Genomic DNA, 19,763 nt, shown 5'->3' with positions numbered 1-19,763 from the left:
GAAAATCAAAAATTACTATAATTAAAAAATGAATCTAGAATTAGAGTGAAATTAGATATAATATCTTTGTGTATTATGTCTGCATAAATGTGTATTTGTGGGCTGATTTGCATGACGTATGATGGAAAAACCCAGAATACTCATGTGAAATGATCCTGCTTTCCTCTACCTGAGATTGGCTAGTTATAGACTTGATTGAAAAGACTTAAGAATCGTCCAGTCTCCAGGTTTGAGAAGTCTGGGATTTGAATCCATACCTCTCAGAAGTAACAAGTGGTGAAACCATATTGATGTGAAAGGAAAGAATATTTCAACTCTTTAGCTCTAGTTGAGAAGGCATGAAAAATACTAATCGAAATTTCTAAAACACTATACACAATAATTAACCTACTCTTTTGTCGGATTATTTTTTTTTTATGAAAAAGAAAGCTTACTGTACTTATGAACTTTATTCTTATAAAAGCCTCTTGAAATTATTTGATTATCTACATTTCTTGTTGTTTGTGCTAGTTTTGTAATTCAAACATATCCAGTTCCAAAAACACTGAAAACATAATTAAGAGAAAACAAAATGCATCCCCAGAATATTTTGTACTGAAATGTTTTTAGTTTAAGTCACTGAGTTTTGTCTCAAGGCTCAGTGACTTATGAGACAATAATATAAAAGGCAAATAAATGTCAGCAAAATATGATTTGCAGTATCTTGAATAATACAAAAAACACTGCCACTAACTTTTTATCATTCAAGAGTATGATAGGCAAATAAATTATGGAAACAAAATGAAACAAAATAAAACCTAGAAGTTATTAATGGAAATGGAATTTTGGAATAGGGATATAGAGCACTTGGTATGGTGTTTTGGAATTGGAAAAATGGTATCAATGATGGTTATGCTTATCACTTATTTATTAACATTTTTGATTGCTAGAACCAGCAGGAGTGCATTAAACCCCTGAGCACCACTCCATTTCCATCCCTGCTTATACTGTGTAAAGCTATCGCTGTCATGCTTAAGTAAATACATTTTACTTAAACATGGCAGTATTTAAGTAAAATGTATTTACTTAAACAACTGAAATTTAATAAAGATATGTATTTACTTAAACAACTGAAGTTTAATAAAGATATGTATTTACTTAAACAATTGAAGTTTAATAAAAATATTTATAAATACTTGTTTAACAGCAGGGTCAAGAAGTGAAGTCATCATACTAGAAGATAACAGATTTTCATAGTAGTCAGGTCCCAATTCTCTTCTCAAAGATTTAGTCCTCATATCTATACAGCTATAAAATTAATGCCAATATTTTGATCTCCAGTTATTAATGAAAAACTAAAAATAACAAAAATTGACTCAAAATATGCTGGATAGAACAGAAGTGAGAGAGGAGAGGAGGACAACATATTAAATATGTCATTTTCAGAGATTTATTATCTGTGGTTGCAAATGAATGGGTAGCAAAATGTTTCCTTTGCAGGTAATTTTAAAAGTAAAATAGGATTAGCATTATTAGGGGTATACGATGCAAGAAAGCAAGCTTATGCAGCATCAGCCAAAAAAAAGAAAAACCCATTTCACCCTTCCATTTATTCCAAATGCCTGTTGATAGCCTAAATTTATTTAGCCTATTAACTTCCACAACAAAAGATAGAAGTTTGTTCCACCAATCAACCACCCGCTGGCTAAAGGCAAATTTCTGTACATCTATTCTTCAATTGTCTTTCCTCAATTTGAATCTATGCTTCCTCTGGTTCTTATTCTGAGCAAGAGGAAGAATCCCATCAGCATTCAGCTTGCTGAACCCATTCAAGGCATTATACACCTCAATCAGATTACCTAACAGGTGACTACTCTCCAGGCATTGCAATTTGCAGAACTTAAGCCTTTCTTGGTAACAGCATCCCTTTGTTCCCCTCACCAATCTTGTTGCCTTTCTTTGTACTGGTTCTAACAACTCTACATCCTTCCTAAAATGAGACCTCCAGACCTGTACACAGTACTCTAGGTGTGGCCTGGCCATTGCCTTGTGCAATGGGATAATCACCTCCCTGTCCCTGCTAGCAAAATTCCTATATATCATTGACAAGACTCCATGACCTGCCCTGGCAGCCCATCTACACTGTTCAGCAAACTTCATATTTGCCTGCACAATTACCCCCAGGTCTTTTTCACTTCCCACTTCCCTGAGTGTAGTACCACACAGTTGGTACGTTTCTCTTGGATTATTGCTACCCATATGCAGTACTTTGCATTTGTCAATGTTAAACTTCAGTTGCCACTTCTCAGCCCATTTGCCCAACTTATCTGGATGCAGATGGAGTAGCATACTGTCTTTACTGTCGTTAACAACCCTGCCAACCTTTGTATCATCTGTAAACTTGGACATTAATCCTGATATACCTTCATCAATATCACTGATGAATACACAAAACAACAATGGGCCCAGCACAGAATCCTGGGGAACTCTACTACTAACATTTGTCCACGAAGAATGGTGTCCACTGATTACCACTCTCTGTGGTCTCCAACTCAACCATCCCTCAATGCCATACAAATGTGTACAGCAGTCTTCCATGTGTAACAGTATTAAAAGCTTTCCTGAAATCCAAATATATGATATCAAAATTATTTTTGACATTCAGTGCCTTTGTGACCACATCATAGTATCCAATCAAGTTGGTCAGACAAGAGCTCCCTTTAACAAACCCATGCTGTATCAAGGTGTAAAATTTCAGCCCTATGTCTTAATTTGTTTTTCTCTTACAGAGCTGAACATGTGATGAAGTAGCATCATGGACACAGTTGAAGCCAGAGCTGTAATCCAGTATCTGTTCTTGAAGAGGGAAACTCCTAAAAAAATCCACGAGGATTTGACTGCTGTTTATAAGGATGAAGCACCATCCTATGGCATTGTGAAGCACTGGCACAGACAGTTTAAGTGTGGTCGGACATCGGTAGAATCTGAGCCCATTCCAGGTCGTCCCCATTCAGCCATTGATGACAGCACAATCAGAAAAGTGGAGTCATTAATCATGTAAGATCACCGGATATCTGTGCGTGAATTGTCCCAGGAGGTGAAGATTAGTGTGGGCTCTGTTGAAACAGTCCTTCAAGACCAACTTCATTTACGGAAATTGAGTGCAAGATGGATTCCCTGATTATTGACTGGTTTCCAGAAGGCTGATTGACAACAGAAATCACAAGAGTTGTTAGCCGTGTGCCAAAAAAAATGAGGAAGACCTTTTCTCTCGTCTAATCACTCAGGATGAAAGTTGGATACACCATTTCGACCCTGAAAGTAAAAAGCAGTCCATGGAATGGTGACATCATGGTTCCCCACTTCCCAAGAAGGCAAGGGTCCAAGCATCAGCAGGAAAGGTCTTGCTGACAGTGTTTTGGGATGAGAAAGGCGTAATAATGACTGATTACCTGCTGAAAGGTAGAACAATTACAGGTGCCTATTATGCCAACTTACTCACAAAATTATGGGAGAAAATCAAAACATGTAAGCATGGCATGCTGTCCAAAGGTGTGAGAATGCTTCAAGACAATACCCTAGGTCACACTTCTGAAATTGCAACAACACAAGCGGTCACTTGTGGATATGAAATACTGCCCCATCCAACCTACTCAACCCGATCTTGCACCATCGGACTTCTTGTTTCCTTCCCTCAAATCATTTCTTCAGGGGACCCACTCCCCTGATGACGAGACACTCATTTCTGCAACAGAGTCATGGTTAAAAGACCAACCTCACCACTTCTACAAAAATGGTATCTGTAGCCTCATCCATCAATGGTTGTTTGTGTTTGTTTGTTATTTGGTTTTTAGGAGCATTAGCAACTAAGGCCATATTGCTCCAGGGATATGCGGTGTCACTCCCTGACCTTTCTGCATCCTCCGTATTTGATGGTATCTGTATTGTATATGGGACAATACAGTAAAATCATTTTTGCTACTATGATAAATTACATAGAGAAAATACTATAGTATTTTCTTTATTTTCCTGTTAAGAGTACAGATATACTTAAAAAATCTGCAAACCATTCAAGGATCAGCAAGTTTAGTTTTCACACTGATTATTCACCTAAGCACAGTATCAGAGCTGATTGAGGAGATTTCACCTCATGGCATATGTTTTTACTGTAAATGATATTCATGTAAAGGAAGATGCTATTAACCATGTACCAATGCTAAGTACACTTATTGAAAGAGTTACTGTATACCAAGAAAAAAAAAAAAAAAGAACTATATTTGTCCACCTATACTCTAGTAGAGTACCTGTATTGTGGTGGTTATCTTGTTCTCTTATAACCATTTAACCTTTATACAAATATCATTTGCTATGGAGTAACACGTGTCATCCCTTTTTCAAATAAATGATTTTACAGTGCACCAACCAAATATGGAAATTTCTTAGAAGGTCATGGAACAGACTACTGAAATTTGTGAAAAAGATTAGTGTCATTACTTTCAAGTTTGTTTGTTTGTTTGTTGTTGGGTTTTATTGGTGCATTAGCAACTAAGGCTATAATGCGCCAACACTTTCAAGAGTTTCTGGCCCATGAACACTATACATTTAGACTCTTGTGTTTTTAAACAACATTAGCAGAGGGACTTTCACCAATTTGTATTTTCCCTTAATTAAATTAGTGGTATTGCAATTACAGAAGGTTATTCATTAGAAAATCATCAGGGAGAGTCTAATGACAAGTAAGGCCCCTGGGGTTGATGGCATATAGTCAGTAATTTTGAAGGGGTGCAAAAGAGTACATAAACCATTAAGCTTAATTATAAGAGCATCACTGGACTTGGAAGGATTCCTTTAGATTGGAGAAGGGTAAAAATATTGACAAAATGGATAGACATACAACACACATTTAGCTAAGCAGAGATGCTGATCATCACAGAAATACAATAATGGGGTATGAGAACATCTTTAGGAACTGCATGCCCGCCCGCACACACACAACCACTGTGACATGGGGCTGAGAAAAAAAGTGCATGGTATGAATATAAATTATCAGTTGATACAGAAGCCTATGGTAAATAAAATTTAGTCTGTAATCAAGTCACAAAGTAGGTTAGGTAAGCTAAGGCAAATTATGAGAAGTCTCTGGAAAAGAATGCACAGAAAAACAGCAGACTTATATGCTTATATTAACAGTAGAAGGAATGGGTTGAATCACATTGGGCCACTCGATATTTATGGGTTAATTGTTGATGAACCAGCTTAGGTTGCAGACAAATTGAATAGGTATTTTGCATCTACATTCACTCACACATGAGGAATTTTTTAGGATAGGAGATGGCAGAAGTTTATCAAACTTTCTAACGAGGAGCTAAATGACTTAATGTAATAACTGAAGGGAAAGTGGAGGAGAAATTGTTGAGGATGGACATAAAAAAGACCACCTGGGTTGGATGGAATCCATCCAATTATATTAAGTGTTGACAGTGTTAAAGATAGCGGCCTGTTACCATGTTGACACCTGCGAATGTGGATGCCATTCATGATCTGATCATGCAAGACAGACAACACTGAAGTGTACCGAGACAACATTCAACATCTCCCATGAGCAATCTCACGATATACGTGGTGAATGTTTTAGGAATTACGAAGGTTTCTTTGTGGTGAGGTGTAGTCATGAGATTTTGCAGCATTTTTAAGCTAATGAAGCTCAGTTTTGAGGACAGTATGCCACTATGGATGAAACAGGGGTACATCACTTTGACCACAAAACAAAGAACAATCGAAACAGTAGAAGCATCTCTCTTCTCCTCCTCCTTTTCAAGTGCAGAAGCTGGCTGGGAAAGTCATGGCATCTACCTTCTAAGATGCAGGAGGAGAGATCATGGTTGATATCCTGGAATAAGATGCCACTATCAATTCCGAGTATTATTCTAACCTACTGAGATATTTACATGAGGAATTTAAGCTCAAGAGTTGCAGAAAATTGGCCAAAGGAGTAATCTTGCATCAAGAAAATTTCACTAGTGCACACAGTGTTTGTGATTCAGGCAACTCTGCATGACTTGGATTTCAGTTATTCAGCATCTCCCCTAATCACTAGATTTGGCTCCATCAGGCTATTTTTTATTTCCGAATCTCAAAAAAAAGGACTGGATAGGACAGAAATTCAATAGTAACAATGCTATGATGGATGCAGTCAACAAGTTTCGATGCAGTCAACAAGTTTCAATTCAGAAGATGTTGACTGCATCCAGTCAACATCTTCTGAATTTTATTTGAGTTGTGAAAGCTAGTGGATTGTGCCAGAAAGTGTGTTGATTTAAAGGTGGGGGAACTATGTTGAAAAATAAATGGGTTTCACAACTTTCATTCATTCTATGAGAAACTTTTCAACCTCCCTTTGTATTATTATTTGCAGGTAACAGAACAGATCAGTGTCATATACACTTCTCTAAATTGTAGTAAGATGCACTTATTACAGGTAAACACAAAAAACTGTATATGTAGAAATTGTGATATGATGTAATATTTTAAGAATTATTTTTGAAATCTATTCAAGAAAATTGACCGCAAACAGTTGATATATTAGTGGAGGTAAATATCATACTGGCCAGTGTTATTGCAAAATCATTTAACTCCAGTCAGTATTAGACATACACCGATGAGCCAAACCATTATGACCAGTGAGTCATTATGTAAATCAAAGCAACTGCAGGTGAACTATGGCATGTGCGCAGGTTGGAACACGGTATAAAAAACACCTGCTACTGAGCTCCATTAATCAGTGTTACTCTTGTTCTTCAGATGGGAAAGGCAGCAAACTTAAGCGAGTTTGACAAAGGCCAAATTGTTTGTTTGTTTTGTTATTTGGTTTTTAGGAGCATTAGCAACTAAGGCCATATTGCTCCAGGAATATACAGTGGTCATTTTCCGCATCCTCTGTATTTGGTGGTCACGGGTTCGAACCCCAGTCTAATCGAGAAGCGTGTGCTACGCATTGCTGCTCCTGCCCACCTGGCTACGGAGGCGCCCGGCCAAATTGTAATGACACGGCTGATGGGATGCTCGCGGTCAACCGTGGTTAGTACCTACCGAAAGTGGTCCGAGGAGAGAGAACCCACAAAGCGCCGGTGAGGTGTTGGATGACCACGGCTCATCAATGCTCGAGGTGAGCAAAGGCACTCCCAGATGGCAAGTGGCAACAGTGGTGCAACTTGCCAGTAATTGGAATGCTGGTGATGGGAGTAATGTGTCACAACACACAGTACAGCAAACCCTGATGGAAATGGGGCTACATAGCTGCAGGCTGCTCCTAGTACCCATGCTAACCATGGTTCACCGGCGACAGCACCTACAATGCGCACGCAAGCATTGAAACTGGACCTTGAGTGATTGGAAGGAGGTCGTCTGGTCTGATGAATCATGTTTCCTGTTGCACCATGTGGACAGCCAGGTACGTCTGCGTCGTTTATCTGGGGAAGTGATGGCACATGGATGCACTGTGGAACAAAAACAAGTTGGTGGCGGCGGTGTCATTCTTTGTGTGATGTTCTGCTGGGATACCCTGGGTCCAGTCATTCATGTGCTGGGCACTCTGACGTCTACCACTTACCTAAACATCACTGCTGAACAGGTACACCCTTTCACGGCAACAGTCTTTCCCTCTGGTAGTGCCGTCTTTCAGCAGGATAATGCGCCATGCCACATTGCTCGAATTGTTTGAGACTGGTCCACAGAACATGAGGAAGACTTCATGGTATTGCCCTGGCCTCCAAATTCCCCAGACATCAATCCCATTGAGCATCTGTGGTTTGTGTGGGACTTCGATCTGTGACATCTCAACCACGTACCTTACAGGAGTTAAAGGACCTGCTGGTTATGTGTTGGCATCTGATACCATAAGACACATTTAGAAATCGTGCAGTGTCCATGCCTTGCCGGGTACAAGCTGTTTTGGCTGCATGTGGAGAACCAACATCACATTAACTCTCTCACCTCCTCCTTCAAAAATACTCAGTATATGTCATCAACCCTGAAGGCCTTACTTTCATTAGGATGATATGTTTTTCTAATAAGCAATTTTCTGTAATTTTAATATCACTAATTTCATACTGCCCAGCTTCACTCACACAGTTTCTCCTTCCTACGAAGTCTCTCTCTCATCTGTAAAGATCAATGCAAAGTATCTTTTAATTCGCCAGCAACATCCATCAAGTGATGCATAACTTTCTCATATCCATTATTTATTCAAAACTGATTTGTTTTTTAATTCTTTATATTAACATTCATGAAGAATCCTTGTCCTGATTCTCTGCTCTCTTAGCCAATGATTCACATGAACAGCCTTCACTAGCCTTATACTTTCTGCATTAATATTATAGATTACCTTATAGCTCTTGTAGCCTTTAGTACTTTTCTTCAATCTCTCATGATGTCTTTTACTGTTCCATTAATCTTGTCAGCTATATTTGTCCATCTCGGCATCCTCATTATTTGCTGTTTTGTTAATTCTACGGCCACTTGTCTATCATATGCACACTACAGTCCGTGATAGTTCACATCAGGTCATATTACTGTTAAATCAGCTTGCTTTGTGTATTTATTGAGAATTTCTCAAAATGTTTATAAATTTCATTGGAACAATAAAATTTATACTAAAATATATATATAATAATAAAATAACACTATTATACTATGTGAAAATTCTTAACAAATACATTTTATTAAACTCATACATAATACAAGCTCAATACCACACTAGTTTGTTAGCAGGTGATGTTTCAGAATTCTTGTTGATGGGGTTTAGCAAGATGGTTCGGTAAAGATGAGGTTAAATTTAATAAAGCCCATTTGTTAAGAATTTTCACGTGGTATAATAGTGTTATTTTATTATTATATATATATTAATATACACAGTATAAATTTTACTGTATGGATAGGAACCATGTAATGTTCTTTCCCAATTATATTTTCATTGGAACCTTAATGTTACTTTCAGTTATTTAACGATTTTCAAGAATAATTTTTAAAAAAAAGCTAAAAATAGCATGCGATGTTTTAATACACTTCTTACTATTATTACTGAAATTAATAACATTTTCTAATGAAATTTATATGTAAGTGTGAAAACTAAATCCTGCTTAATTATAACACCTAAATGAACTGAAACAGCAACTGATAATTTTGTGTTAGAAAAGAAAAAGACTAAAGACATGAATCAATTGGAGCAATAATTCAACATTATTTGCAGGTTGTTTGAAGCTGGTGGACATTGCATGAGATTTATCCATACTGCCAACTTTGGTGAGATCTTATAAAAAAGCAGTGGTTTTTAGGGGTGCAGTATAAAATGTTACTTCCATGGGTGCCACAAAAGTAACAAAAACAAGAAGCAATATTATGGAAAGAAAAAAAAAAAATCTTAGCTATCTAGATGACGATGTGAATCAACAACATATGCCCACTGGTATGAGGATAATAACAGACAAGGCATGAGTTTACATATGTGTAAAAAGCAAGAATATGGGAAAAGTGAAAAAAAACAAAAACAAAACAAGCTTATAATGCTAGTCATGGATGGTTTGATCATTTTAAATGCAATTTCCTGTTACAAAGAGAAAGAAAAGCAATTAAAACAACCAAAAATCAGTTCTTTCTTTTAGAAACATGAGGCTGCAGTATCTGAGTGCTTGCAGAAATTAACTAAAAGCTTTTTTTTTTTTATTTATAGCTTACATATGAGGAGGCAGGGATTCAGATGCCAATTGTTTTTCTATTTTGTAATATTTTTATACTGGCCCTGATCTTTGTCACTCTTTTTTGCAGTTCTAGGGACGTAACTATGATGAACAATGAGGACTTCCTGTATATGAATCTATGACTACTTCTTTAAAGGTATTCCTATGTTGGAATAGTGGCAAGGGACAGTTGACAGAACTAGGATAAATGTAGGACAAAGATCATCAGAAAAACGCTTAACAGAATGGGTTAACATTGTTGCACAGCTCCTCATAAGCCAAAGTTATCTTCCAGCAATGCATGTCACAGCCCATTCTTGTGCAACAAATGGAAAGATTGGACATTACAGAAGTGATGGAAACATGATGTGGGGAAATGAATTGTTCTACACAGTTCTTTCTTCCTTTGGAAAAGGCGATATTTGAACAATTCTTGCACAAAGTATGGCCAATGTAACAGTGGTTTCAGGAGAATAATGTGGTAAATTTATCATTTTCAACCAGAGATCAGATCTGAATCCAACTGAATACTTCTTGATTTTCTGGAACAACTGAAAGCCAACAAGACATCCCAGTTCAAGTAGAGAACTTTCCACAATCCTACAGGAAGAGTGGAATAGGATTCCAGTCTCCAAATACCAAAAACTAACTTGTAGAAAGTGTCTCCCAGGCTAATGATGTCATTAAAGCTCATGGGGGTCAGACTTTATGTTAAAGATTTCAATTTCTAATCACATGTTTTATCATTTGCTGTCCCAATACATGTTTGGGGCACATTTGTATAACTGAATATATACATGGTGCTTCTTTAATCTAAATGACACATCTAAAAAGTTTAATTTCCAGTTAAAATAATGAATTACTACTACATACCCTTTCCATATTTTGCCTTTATATTCTCTTGGTATTCCAGAGCGAATTAATGACTTCAATTCCAAAGATGGCTGTAGTTCTCTGTTGTCAAGATTCACCATGAAATTTTCCCATTTGCTTCTCCAGGAGAAAATTTCTGGATCCTGAAAAGAATACTAAATATGAAATTGAAGAAAGTAGTAGCTGATGTAAACCTTATGACATTAAAGTAACTCTGCAAATGTTATTAACATAGCAACATGAGAAAGTCAGCCAAAAACTTGAAGTTTGTTTCACTAAATGCAAACTCCAGTAGTTTTCCTTATTGAAACCAATCTTGGGAATAAATCAAAGGACTTCTACCCAATCTACAAAACCCTGATAATTTTATAGCTGTTGGGAAGCTTTCTTACAATACACTCTCTTACAATATTGGGGAGCTAACATATCAAAAGTTACAATACTGGAGGACTGACAAATGAAATCACCCTTATGATAGCAACGTAGTGCAAATGGTTGATTTTATTTACTAAAACAATGTATTAAAATGTCTGTTTGAATAAAATGCAGAAAATTCTATGTCAAAATAAAACTAGAAGTTTTACTTCTAGTTTTATTTCTAGTTTTATTAAAAAAAGTAGTTTAAAATTTATTATTAATTTTTATTAAAATTAAAAAGTATTAAAAAATACAAATTTTTTTTGAATTTGTGAGAAGTCAAAATATATGGGTACAGTAGTAAATTCCAGGGTCTACCAAAATCCATAATTTTCAATGGTATGATTATCAAAACAAGTTCAAGTATTTTGAGAAATAATGCTTATGCTGTGTTCCACATTTCTGTCTTTACTGCCATGTTGCTCCTCCTGTGACAACCCGAGCTGACAGAGCTTGGGCTTAGGCTGTTAAGAAATGGTTACATTACCACAAGTAGACCTAAAGTAACTAATATTGTTTTTAATCCAACAGTGGTCTGCAGGATCTGTCAGGGACAAAACAGGTCCTACCCCCCCTAAAAAAAAAAAACAAAATAATTAGGTTAAAGTACCAGGAAATAATAATTAGATGAAAGAAAATACCACAAGCTTTTTTTTGCAACTTCTGTGTATTGCAAGAATGTAGGATCTCTTGGGTCCCACTGCAATATTTTGATTTCATATCAAATGATTGCTGTCTTAGTTAAAGATAACCCACTGTTATGTTCTCTAATTCTAAATATTGTATCATTTCAACATTGGGTGGAATGCTTTAGAGCTGTTGATTTGAAATTCAGTGATATTTTGATGGTGCATCAAATGATTGCTATTCTAGTTCAAGATAACCTACTGCTATACGAGGCTTCCGTAGCCGAGTGGGCAGGAGCGGGAGTGCAGTAGCACACGCTCTTTGAGTAGACCGGGGTTCAAGCCCCTGGCTGCTGAATACGGTCGATCTGCCAACCCGCACTGGACCAGTGTGGCAGATTATGGTCCATTTCCCTCAGCATGATGTCATTAAAGGAGGCTTCCATCCTGCAGTGGGTTGATAATGGCTGCACTTTACTTTACTTTTTACTGCTATACTCTAACATTGCATCGTCACATACTTGGAAGGAATTGTACAAAAGCGACTATATGATGATAACAGAGGAAATTATCAAACAGATATGAAATAATGAAGGCACTGAAATCCTAAAAGAGGGTATAAATCATTAAAGTTATGAAAGGTGGAAAAGCAACAGATGAAGTATCTATAGAAATTTTAAAAATATTGAATAATAAAGCAATAAAGAGACTAATGCAGAATTTTAATCTAATCCATAACAAGGGAAAATTTCCACTTGATCTAATGATGGCTATATTCATGCCTATTCCCAAAAAAAGCACTACAGTCAGGACTGTAAAAGACTTCTGCACCATGTGCATTTTGAGCCATGTAACAGAAATATTACTGAGAATAATTGCATACATAAAATCAAAAAAGAAGTGGATACAGCAAACTCTTTAAAATCTGACAACCTCAGGAATTGAGAAGTGCCAGATTTTAAAATTTCTGAAATTTAGAGAAGTATAGTGGTAGAGCAGTTTTGGAGAAGGCAATTTCAGTGAATATTAACAAATAACAACTGTAAATGTTTATCTACATCTGTAAATGTTTATATTGACTAAAAGATAGTACTAGTGGTTAAAATGTAAACAATAGTTCAATTGGTAAATGTGAACAAACGAAAATTAAACAGTAATGGTGAATGTTGTCAGAATTTCAATGGATATGCTTCAGAAAAGAAAAACTCTCACAAAATGAGAATAAAAAAAAAACATTTAACTATTTTTCTTAAGCAATAATTATTACAGCAAGAAAATCTTTATCAGTTTACAGGTATTTTGCTTTTCATAAAGAAATGTAGAGAAATTCGATCAATATCTTACATGTAATAGCAAAGATTACTGTTTCCTTTTTGCTGACATCATAACTACAGCAGAGGAAAAAATAATAGGCAGCAAAGCCTTCTCTTCCACAGCATTAGTATGGAGTGAGAAACCAAATTATTGACCTAGAGCTGCCTGTTGTTTTTCTCCTTACTTTAATCATACAGCTTATCGGATGCTACATGTGCAGATCTATTGTTTTTGCATATCAGGAAGTTGCTGTTTATGGAAGAGATTACTCATAGATTTAATGTAGTATGCATTTTTCCCAGTTGTAATTTGTAACTCCAGCTGGCTTCAATTTTCTAGTAGCACAGACCTCCAGCTGGTCAAGATGATCTTACATGACTTGTTCACTTACCTATCAAAATACCAGACAATCCTAACTACGTAAATGTTTATATTGACTAAAAGATAGTACTAATGGTTAAAACATAAATAGTTCAATTTGGTAAATGGTGGTGGAGCAGTTTTGAAGTTTTTAAAATGAGAGCTTTGTAAATAATAGTTCAATTTGGTAAATGTGAACAAACAACAATTAAACAGTCATGGTGAATGTTGTCAGAATTTCAATGGATGTGCTTCAGAAAAGAAAAACTCTCACAAAATGAGAATAAAAAAAAAATTAACTATTTTTCTTAAGGAAAAATTATTATAGCAAGGTAATCTTTATCAGTTTATATGGCGTTTTGCTTTTCATAAAGAACTGCAGAGAACTTCGCTTGCAATATTAGTAAAACATAAATTAATCAAAACTCAATTTTCAGCATGTTAAGAGAAGAAAAATTGCCCCTTATCCAAATAGTAGCTGAGCATTCTGGTTTCAAACTGACTACATCTATACTTCCACCACTGTACTATTACAACCCGATGGTTTTATTGCATCCTCAGCTAAAGATAGAGCTGACTTTTTAATATCTTACTTTTTCGAATAAACAGAAAATTTTTGAGGTGGCATCGTTTTAGGTTATATCTCATATTGTGAATGCCTTCACAACGAGTTGCCATGATATTGCACTACTTCGAATAAGTAACGCTTCACCTAAGGAGAAGACTAGTGTTACTTATTCTCAGATAGGTACCACCACCCAGACAGCACTGTTTCAGGGCTATTTGGCCCTTCGTCAGTGAGTGGGTAGGTACCCAAGTGATGCAATGATGGCAAAAACAGTTATGAAGTATAACTCCACAATATGAGAGATGAGAGATCTCTCATATTTAGAGATCTATGAGAGAGATGCCTGATGGTGTATGATGTATTTAGACTAAGGCGCATTTAGGGCTAGAGCCTCAAGCTGCGAACAAATTTAGACTATGTATATAAAGTGCTTAGCATCATAATACACAGCCATTTCTGAATAAACAGAAAATTTTTAAGGTGGCATCGTTTTAGGTTATATCTCATATGGTGAATGCCTTCACAACGAGTTGCCATGATATTGCACTACTTCGAATAAGTAACGCTTCACCTAAGGAGAAGACTAGTGTTACTTATTCTCAGATAGGTACCACCACCCAGACAGCACTGTTTCAGGGCTATTTGGCCCTTCGTCAGTGAGTGGGTAGGTACCCAAGTGATGCAATGATGGCAAAAACAGTTATGAAGTATAACTCCACAATATGAGAGATGAGAGATCTCTCATATTTAGAGATCTATGAGAGAGATGCCTGATGGTGTATGATGTATTTAGACTAAGGCGCATTTAGGGCTAGAGCCTCAAGCTGCGAACAAATTTAGACTATGTATATAAAGTGCTTAGCATCATAATACACAGCCATTTCTGAATAAACAGAAAATTTTTAAGGTGGCATCGTTTTAGGTTATATCTCATATTGTGAATGCCTTCACAACGAGTTGCCATGATATTGCACTACTTCGAATAAGTAACGCTTCACCTAAGGAGACGACTAGTGTTACTTATTCTCAGATAGGTACCACCACCCAGACAGCACTGTTTCAGGGCTATTTGGCCCTTCGTCAGTGAGTGGGTAGGTACCCAAGTGATGCAATGATGGCAAAAACAGTTATGAAGTATAACTCCACAATATGAGAGATGCCTGATGGTGTATGATGTATTTAGACTAAGGCGCATTTAGGGCTAGAGCCTCAAGCTGCGAACAAATTTAGACTATGTATATAAAGTGCTTAGCATCATAATACACAGCCATTTCTGAATAAACAGAAAATTTTTAAGGTGGCATCGTTTTAGGTTATATCTCATATTGTTTATTCAGAAATGGCTGTGTATTATGATGCTAAGCACTTTATATACATAGTCTAAATTTGTTCGCAGCTTGAGGCTCTAGCCCTAAATGCGCCTTAGTCTAAATACATCATACACCATCAGGCATCTCTCATATTGTGGAGTTATACTTCATAACTGTTTTTGCCATCATTGCATCACTTGGGTACCTACCCACTCACTGACGAAGGGCCAAATAGCCCTGAAACAGTGCTGTCTGGGTGGTGGTACCTATCTGAGAATAAGTAACACTAGTCTTCTCCTTAGGTGAAGCGTTACCTATTCGAAGTAGTGCAATATCATGGCAACTCGTTGTGAAGGCATTCACAATATGAGATATAACCTAAAACGATGCCACCTTAAAAATTTTCTGTTTATTCAGAAATGGCTGTGTATTATGATGCTAAGCACTTTATATACATAGTCTAAATTTGTTTGCAGCTTGAGGCTCTAGCCCTAAATGCGCCTTAGTCTATCTTACTTTTCTTCTTTGACTTTTGTACTAATGATCTTCATAAATCACCACCTACCAATGCAGACACGCTCCATTCAATGCTACCCACCTTCCTACAGAAGGATGTGAGAATTATGAACAATCTTCATGACAAGAAGACTTCAGGTCCTGATGGCATTTCCCATACTTGTTCTCAAAATCTGTGCTCTTGTTTTGTGTCACCTTTTTTATATATACTTCATATTCAATTAGTGTTTTGTTTTTTCCTCCTGCAAATTTGCTCATATCCAACTGGCGTCCTTAAAAAGGATGATAAATCCTACCATTCCAATTATTGGCCCATTGAACTTACCTTTATTCTTTCCAAAGTAATGGAGAAATCTATCAGCTGCGAACTCTTACACATTCTTGAAACTTTCCATTTGATCAATAATTGTCGATCTACTGATGATATTCCAAGTTACGTTGCTGATATTTGAATAAATTTGATGGAAAAATTTGGAGACAATTAGACAGTTACTTTAGACCAGGGGTGGGCAACCTTTATAAATGGCAAGCCAAATAAAATATCTGTGAGGTACATTTGGGCAAATTTTTTTTTTACTTTCTATTATTTTTAGGATTATTAAAATAGTGTGTAATAAAAAAATTGTCATAAACAGTTATCTGTTATTTATGGTAATATTTATACATACACATACATATAATTAATTTTTAATAAGAAAAACAAAATACAAATAAAATTTCTGTAAGAAAAATTGCAATATTTTATTTTTACAATATTTAATGAGAAATTCAATATTTGTCGTAGCAATGTGCAGAGTATTTTCTATATTTATGTCAGAAATTCCAATAATTCAAAAATATATATAATAAACAGTGGGCCATTTATTATATACAGGGTGTCTCAAAAATATACGGCATAACTTCAGGAATGACTTCCTCATATGTAGACAATAAAAATATTTTATATCAACATAGTCCCGGAAATGCTTGATTTCCAAGTTTTGAAGGTCTGCCTATGACACTTAACTGTTCACATCACCTTGTAGTAATTGTTCAAAATGTCCACCTTCTGCTTGAATACAGGCCTCACATCGACGTCTCATGGACTCGCGAAGACGATGGAAAATTTCTGGCATGTTTCGTATTGTCTCACAACCTGCCACAATTCGATTGCGGAGAGTTTCCACATCAGCTACTGGTGTTGAATACACCAATGACTTTAAATGGCCCCACAAGAAGAAATCTAGTGGGTTTAAATCACGCAGGTCTAAGTCTGGAGAATACGGGGATGTGGTAGAACCTCAGCACCTATAGCAGTGATCACTACCTGCACAATATTAGCCATATGGGGCCTGGCATGGTTTTGATGGAGAAACCACTTCCCACCAGAAAGTTCGGTCACACCAGAATATGGCCGTTCTACCAAGACAATCATTACCATGTGCTTCATTCACCTCTTCAACTTTCTGATGCATTTAAGCACCATCTGACATAATAATGATCAATCTGTATGTCTGACATGATACTTGTTTCAAAACGATCGTCAGTGACACATGGCTTAAAAAAAAAACCCTCTTCACGCAACACTAGTTTGACAAGTACTAGCATGTGCACACAGAGTCTGCTCAGTAGTGATCAGGGAGAGCAGCTCTAGTGGCAGTTATGGAAAGTTCACACGGTAAGCATAAAATCTTGCACCAGCCTGCGAATTAAATGGTCACCCTTCATATATAATTGGATTATCTTGTTTCTTTCTATTATAGGCTGAGAACTTTGTCTTGGCCTATTAGCACCCCTTTGTAATACTAAATAATGGATGTATGTATGCAAATTTACATCAGCCAGACTGTAATTTGTTGTTGTGGAAGTAATTTGAATAAATTTAAAGGTCTGGACAAATTTTAGACGAAATGGGCAAATGGAATTTTTTTTTTTTTTTTTTTTTTTGGCTGACACTATTAATACTAATCAATTACTGCAGTGCAAAATGCCATCCAGTTTTTTAGTTAGCACATTTACAGAAGTTCAACTTGTTACCATGTAGTGAAGACACCATGAGCATAAAACAAGTATCAGTATGATGCAGTAATAACAAAGCAGGCTATTAGTGATTATTCAATTGTATAAAGCAATGATTAGGTCTGGAAGCTGCATTTTAGGAAGGATATGCATCTGTTGAAATGGAAGTAGAGAAAAGCAACAAGAATAATCAGGGGCACAAAAGGATAATTTTACTAAGAAACACTAGTTCTATCAATTGCAGCATCTGGAAAAAAAGGCATCTGTGAGGACACTTGTTTAAAGTGTTTAAGGCTTTAAATGGATTGAATAATCTAGATGCAGATAGTATCCTTTCTCTTTCTTGGGTGATACACACATGGGAGACATAATTTAATTGAAAAAGGATGGTGCATGGTAAATATGCCAAAATTTACTTTCAGTCAGAGAGTAAACTTCCATGTGGTATTGTGGAGGTGGACAGTCTGAACAAATGATGTAGGAGGTTTTTTTTTTTTTTTTTTCCACTAATACCATAAAACTTGCATAGGTGATGACAGTATGGTTGGGTTGAACTGCTTAACACATTGCACTTGCCAGACACTTGTCTGCCAGTGAGCAAATGTTGAAACTATATAGGCAGTTATGTAAAAAATAATATTACTATACATGTAATCAATGCATCATTAGGTCAATAAATTAATCAAAATTTAGTATTTTTAAATTAATTTAGACACTCCTTGCATATATGCACCTATGTATAGGGATACATGATTCATAGGTGGCCCACAAAATACTTCTTCAAATTTGCTTGGATTGTGTTATCAAAAAAAGTTTGAGAAATTCTGCTTTACATAACCTTTAATCCCTGAAGAGGAAAAGAGAGACACTTCCTCTTAAGAAAAGAATGTTGCTGCACGACTAATAAACACTCATTCAATAGTTTATTTATTATAGCAGTTGTAATCTTGGCTGTATACAGTTAAGATTTTGTGAGTATCTACCCAAATTGGGATTAAGGATTGATACAGAATTACTTTGTTTGTTTGTTATTTGGTTTTTAGGAGCATTAGCAACTAAGGCCATATTGCTCTGGGGATATGAAGTGGCCATTCCCTGACCTTTCCGTATCCTCCATATTTGGTGGTTATGGGCTCGAACCCCGGTCTAATCAAGAAGCGTGTGCTACGCACTGCTGCTCCTGCCCACCTGGCTAAGGAGATGCCAGTCTGTTTAATGATATAATATGTAATTTTAACACCAAACAGAAATTAAAATTATATTTCCTGCTAATATTTTATGAAATAATTTTCTTGCTCATTACCGAATGGTAAATAAGTTAACCTATGATTAAAGCTTTAGAATCTAAAATAAAAACTTAATTTTTATAAAATTAAATATCCAGTATGCAAAAGAACTGATACCTTCATTTTATTAGTGATTTCTTCTGATCTCTGCTTCAAGTTGGCTGCTTTGGTTGTCAATAAATCTTCCTCTTTACCCCATTTCCAATTAAAACCGAGCTCATCATAGTCTCTTTCTCTGCAAACATTAAACATATATTAATATTATCAATTTTGTTATAATAGGTCTGTGTTATCAGTATTTTTCAAATGTCAATTAAAGCAGGCATAAATGAGTGAGTCTGTGAAGTAAGCATTAACTGCTGGAAAAACTGTAAAATTCACACACACACACACACACACACACACACACACACACACACACACATATATATATATATATATATATGCAGCGCTTTTTTTGTAAAAAAAAATAGGTGCCAGTACTCATTCTTTGCTATCAGGAAAAATTGAAAATTAAAAGGATATGAAAAGTAAACTAAACAATTATTTGCTGATATTGTTACTTCAGTAGTAATGTTTTTGGAATAAGAACAACAAATTAAGTATAATATGTAGATTACTGCAAATGCATCATTTTAACACAGCTATCTATCAAAGTAGTTAAATTAATTAATTAATTGGCATCGTTTTGGTTATATCTCATATTGTGACTGCCTTCACAACGAGTTGCCATGGTATTGTTATACCTCGAATAAATAACACTTCACCAGTGGAGAAGACTA

The 19,763-nt window shown here is 36.0% G+C and overlaps 1 protein-coding gene across 1 annotated transcript in view; it reads right to left on the bottom strand.

The window, feature by feature from the left end:
- The window catches only part of LOC150091264 (TBC1 domain family member 2B-like), a 175,453-nt gene that overhangs the window by 48,651 nt on the left and 107,039 nt on the right, over nucleotides 1-19,763 (bottom strand). Inside the window, exons 14-16 of the mRNA XM_090389863.1 lie at nucleotides 19,099-19,216; nucleotides 10,587-10,729; nucleotides 1,176-1,287 (exon numbers count right to left, since the gene is read on the bottom strand). Of these exons, the coding sequence (XP_090245989.1) occupies nucleotides 1,176-1,287; nucleotides 10,587-10,729; nucleotides 19,099-19,216 (373 nt within the window). The remainder of the gene's footprint in view (nucleotides 1-1,175; nucleotides 1,288-10,586; nucleotides 10,730-19,098; nucleotides 19,217-19,763) is intronic.

Source organism: Mastigoproctus giganteus, chromosome 1 (genome assembly GCF_048544385.1).
Source record: "Mastigoproctus giganteus isolate SK-2022 chromosome 1, ASM4854438v1, whole genome shotgun sequence".
NCBI classification, from domain to species: Eukaryota; Metazoa; Arthropoda; class Arachnida; order Uropygi; family Thelyphonidae; genus Mastigoproctus; species Mastigoproctus giganteus.
The sequence above is the reverse complement of the archived record's forward strand: the minus strand, read 5'-3'. Positions and strand labels throughout refer to the sequence as shown.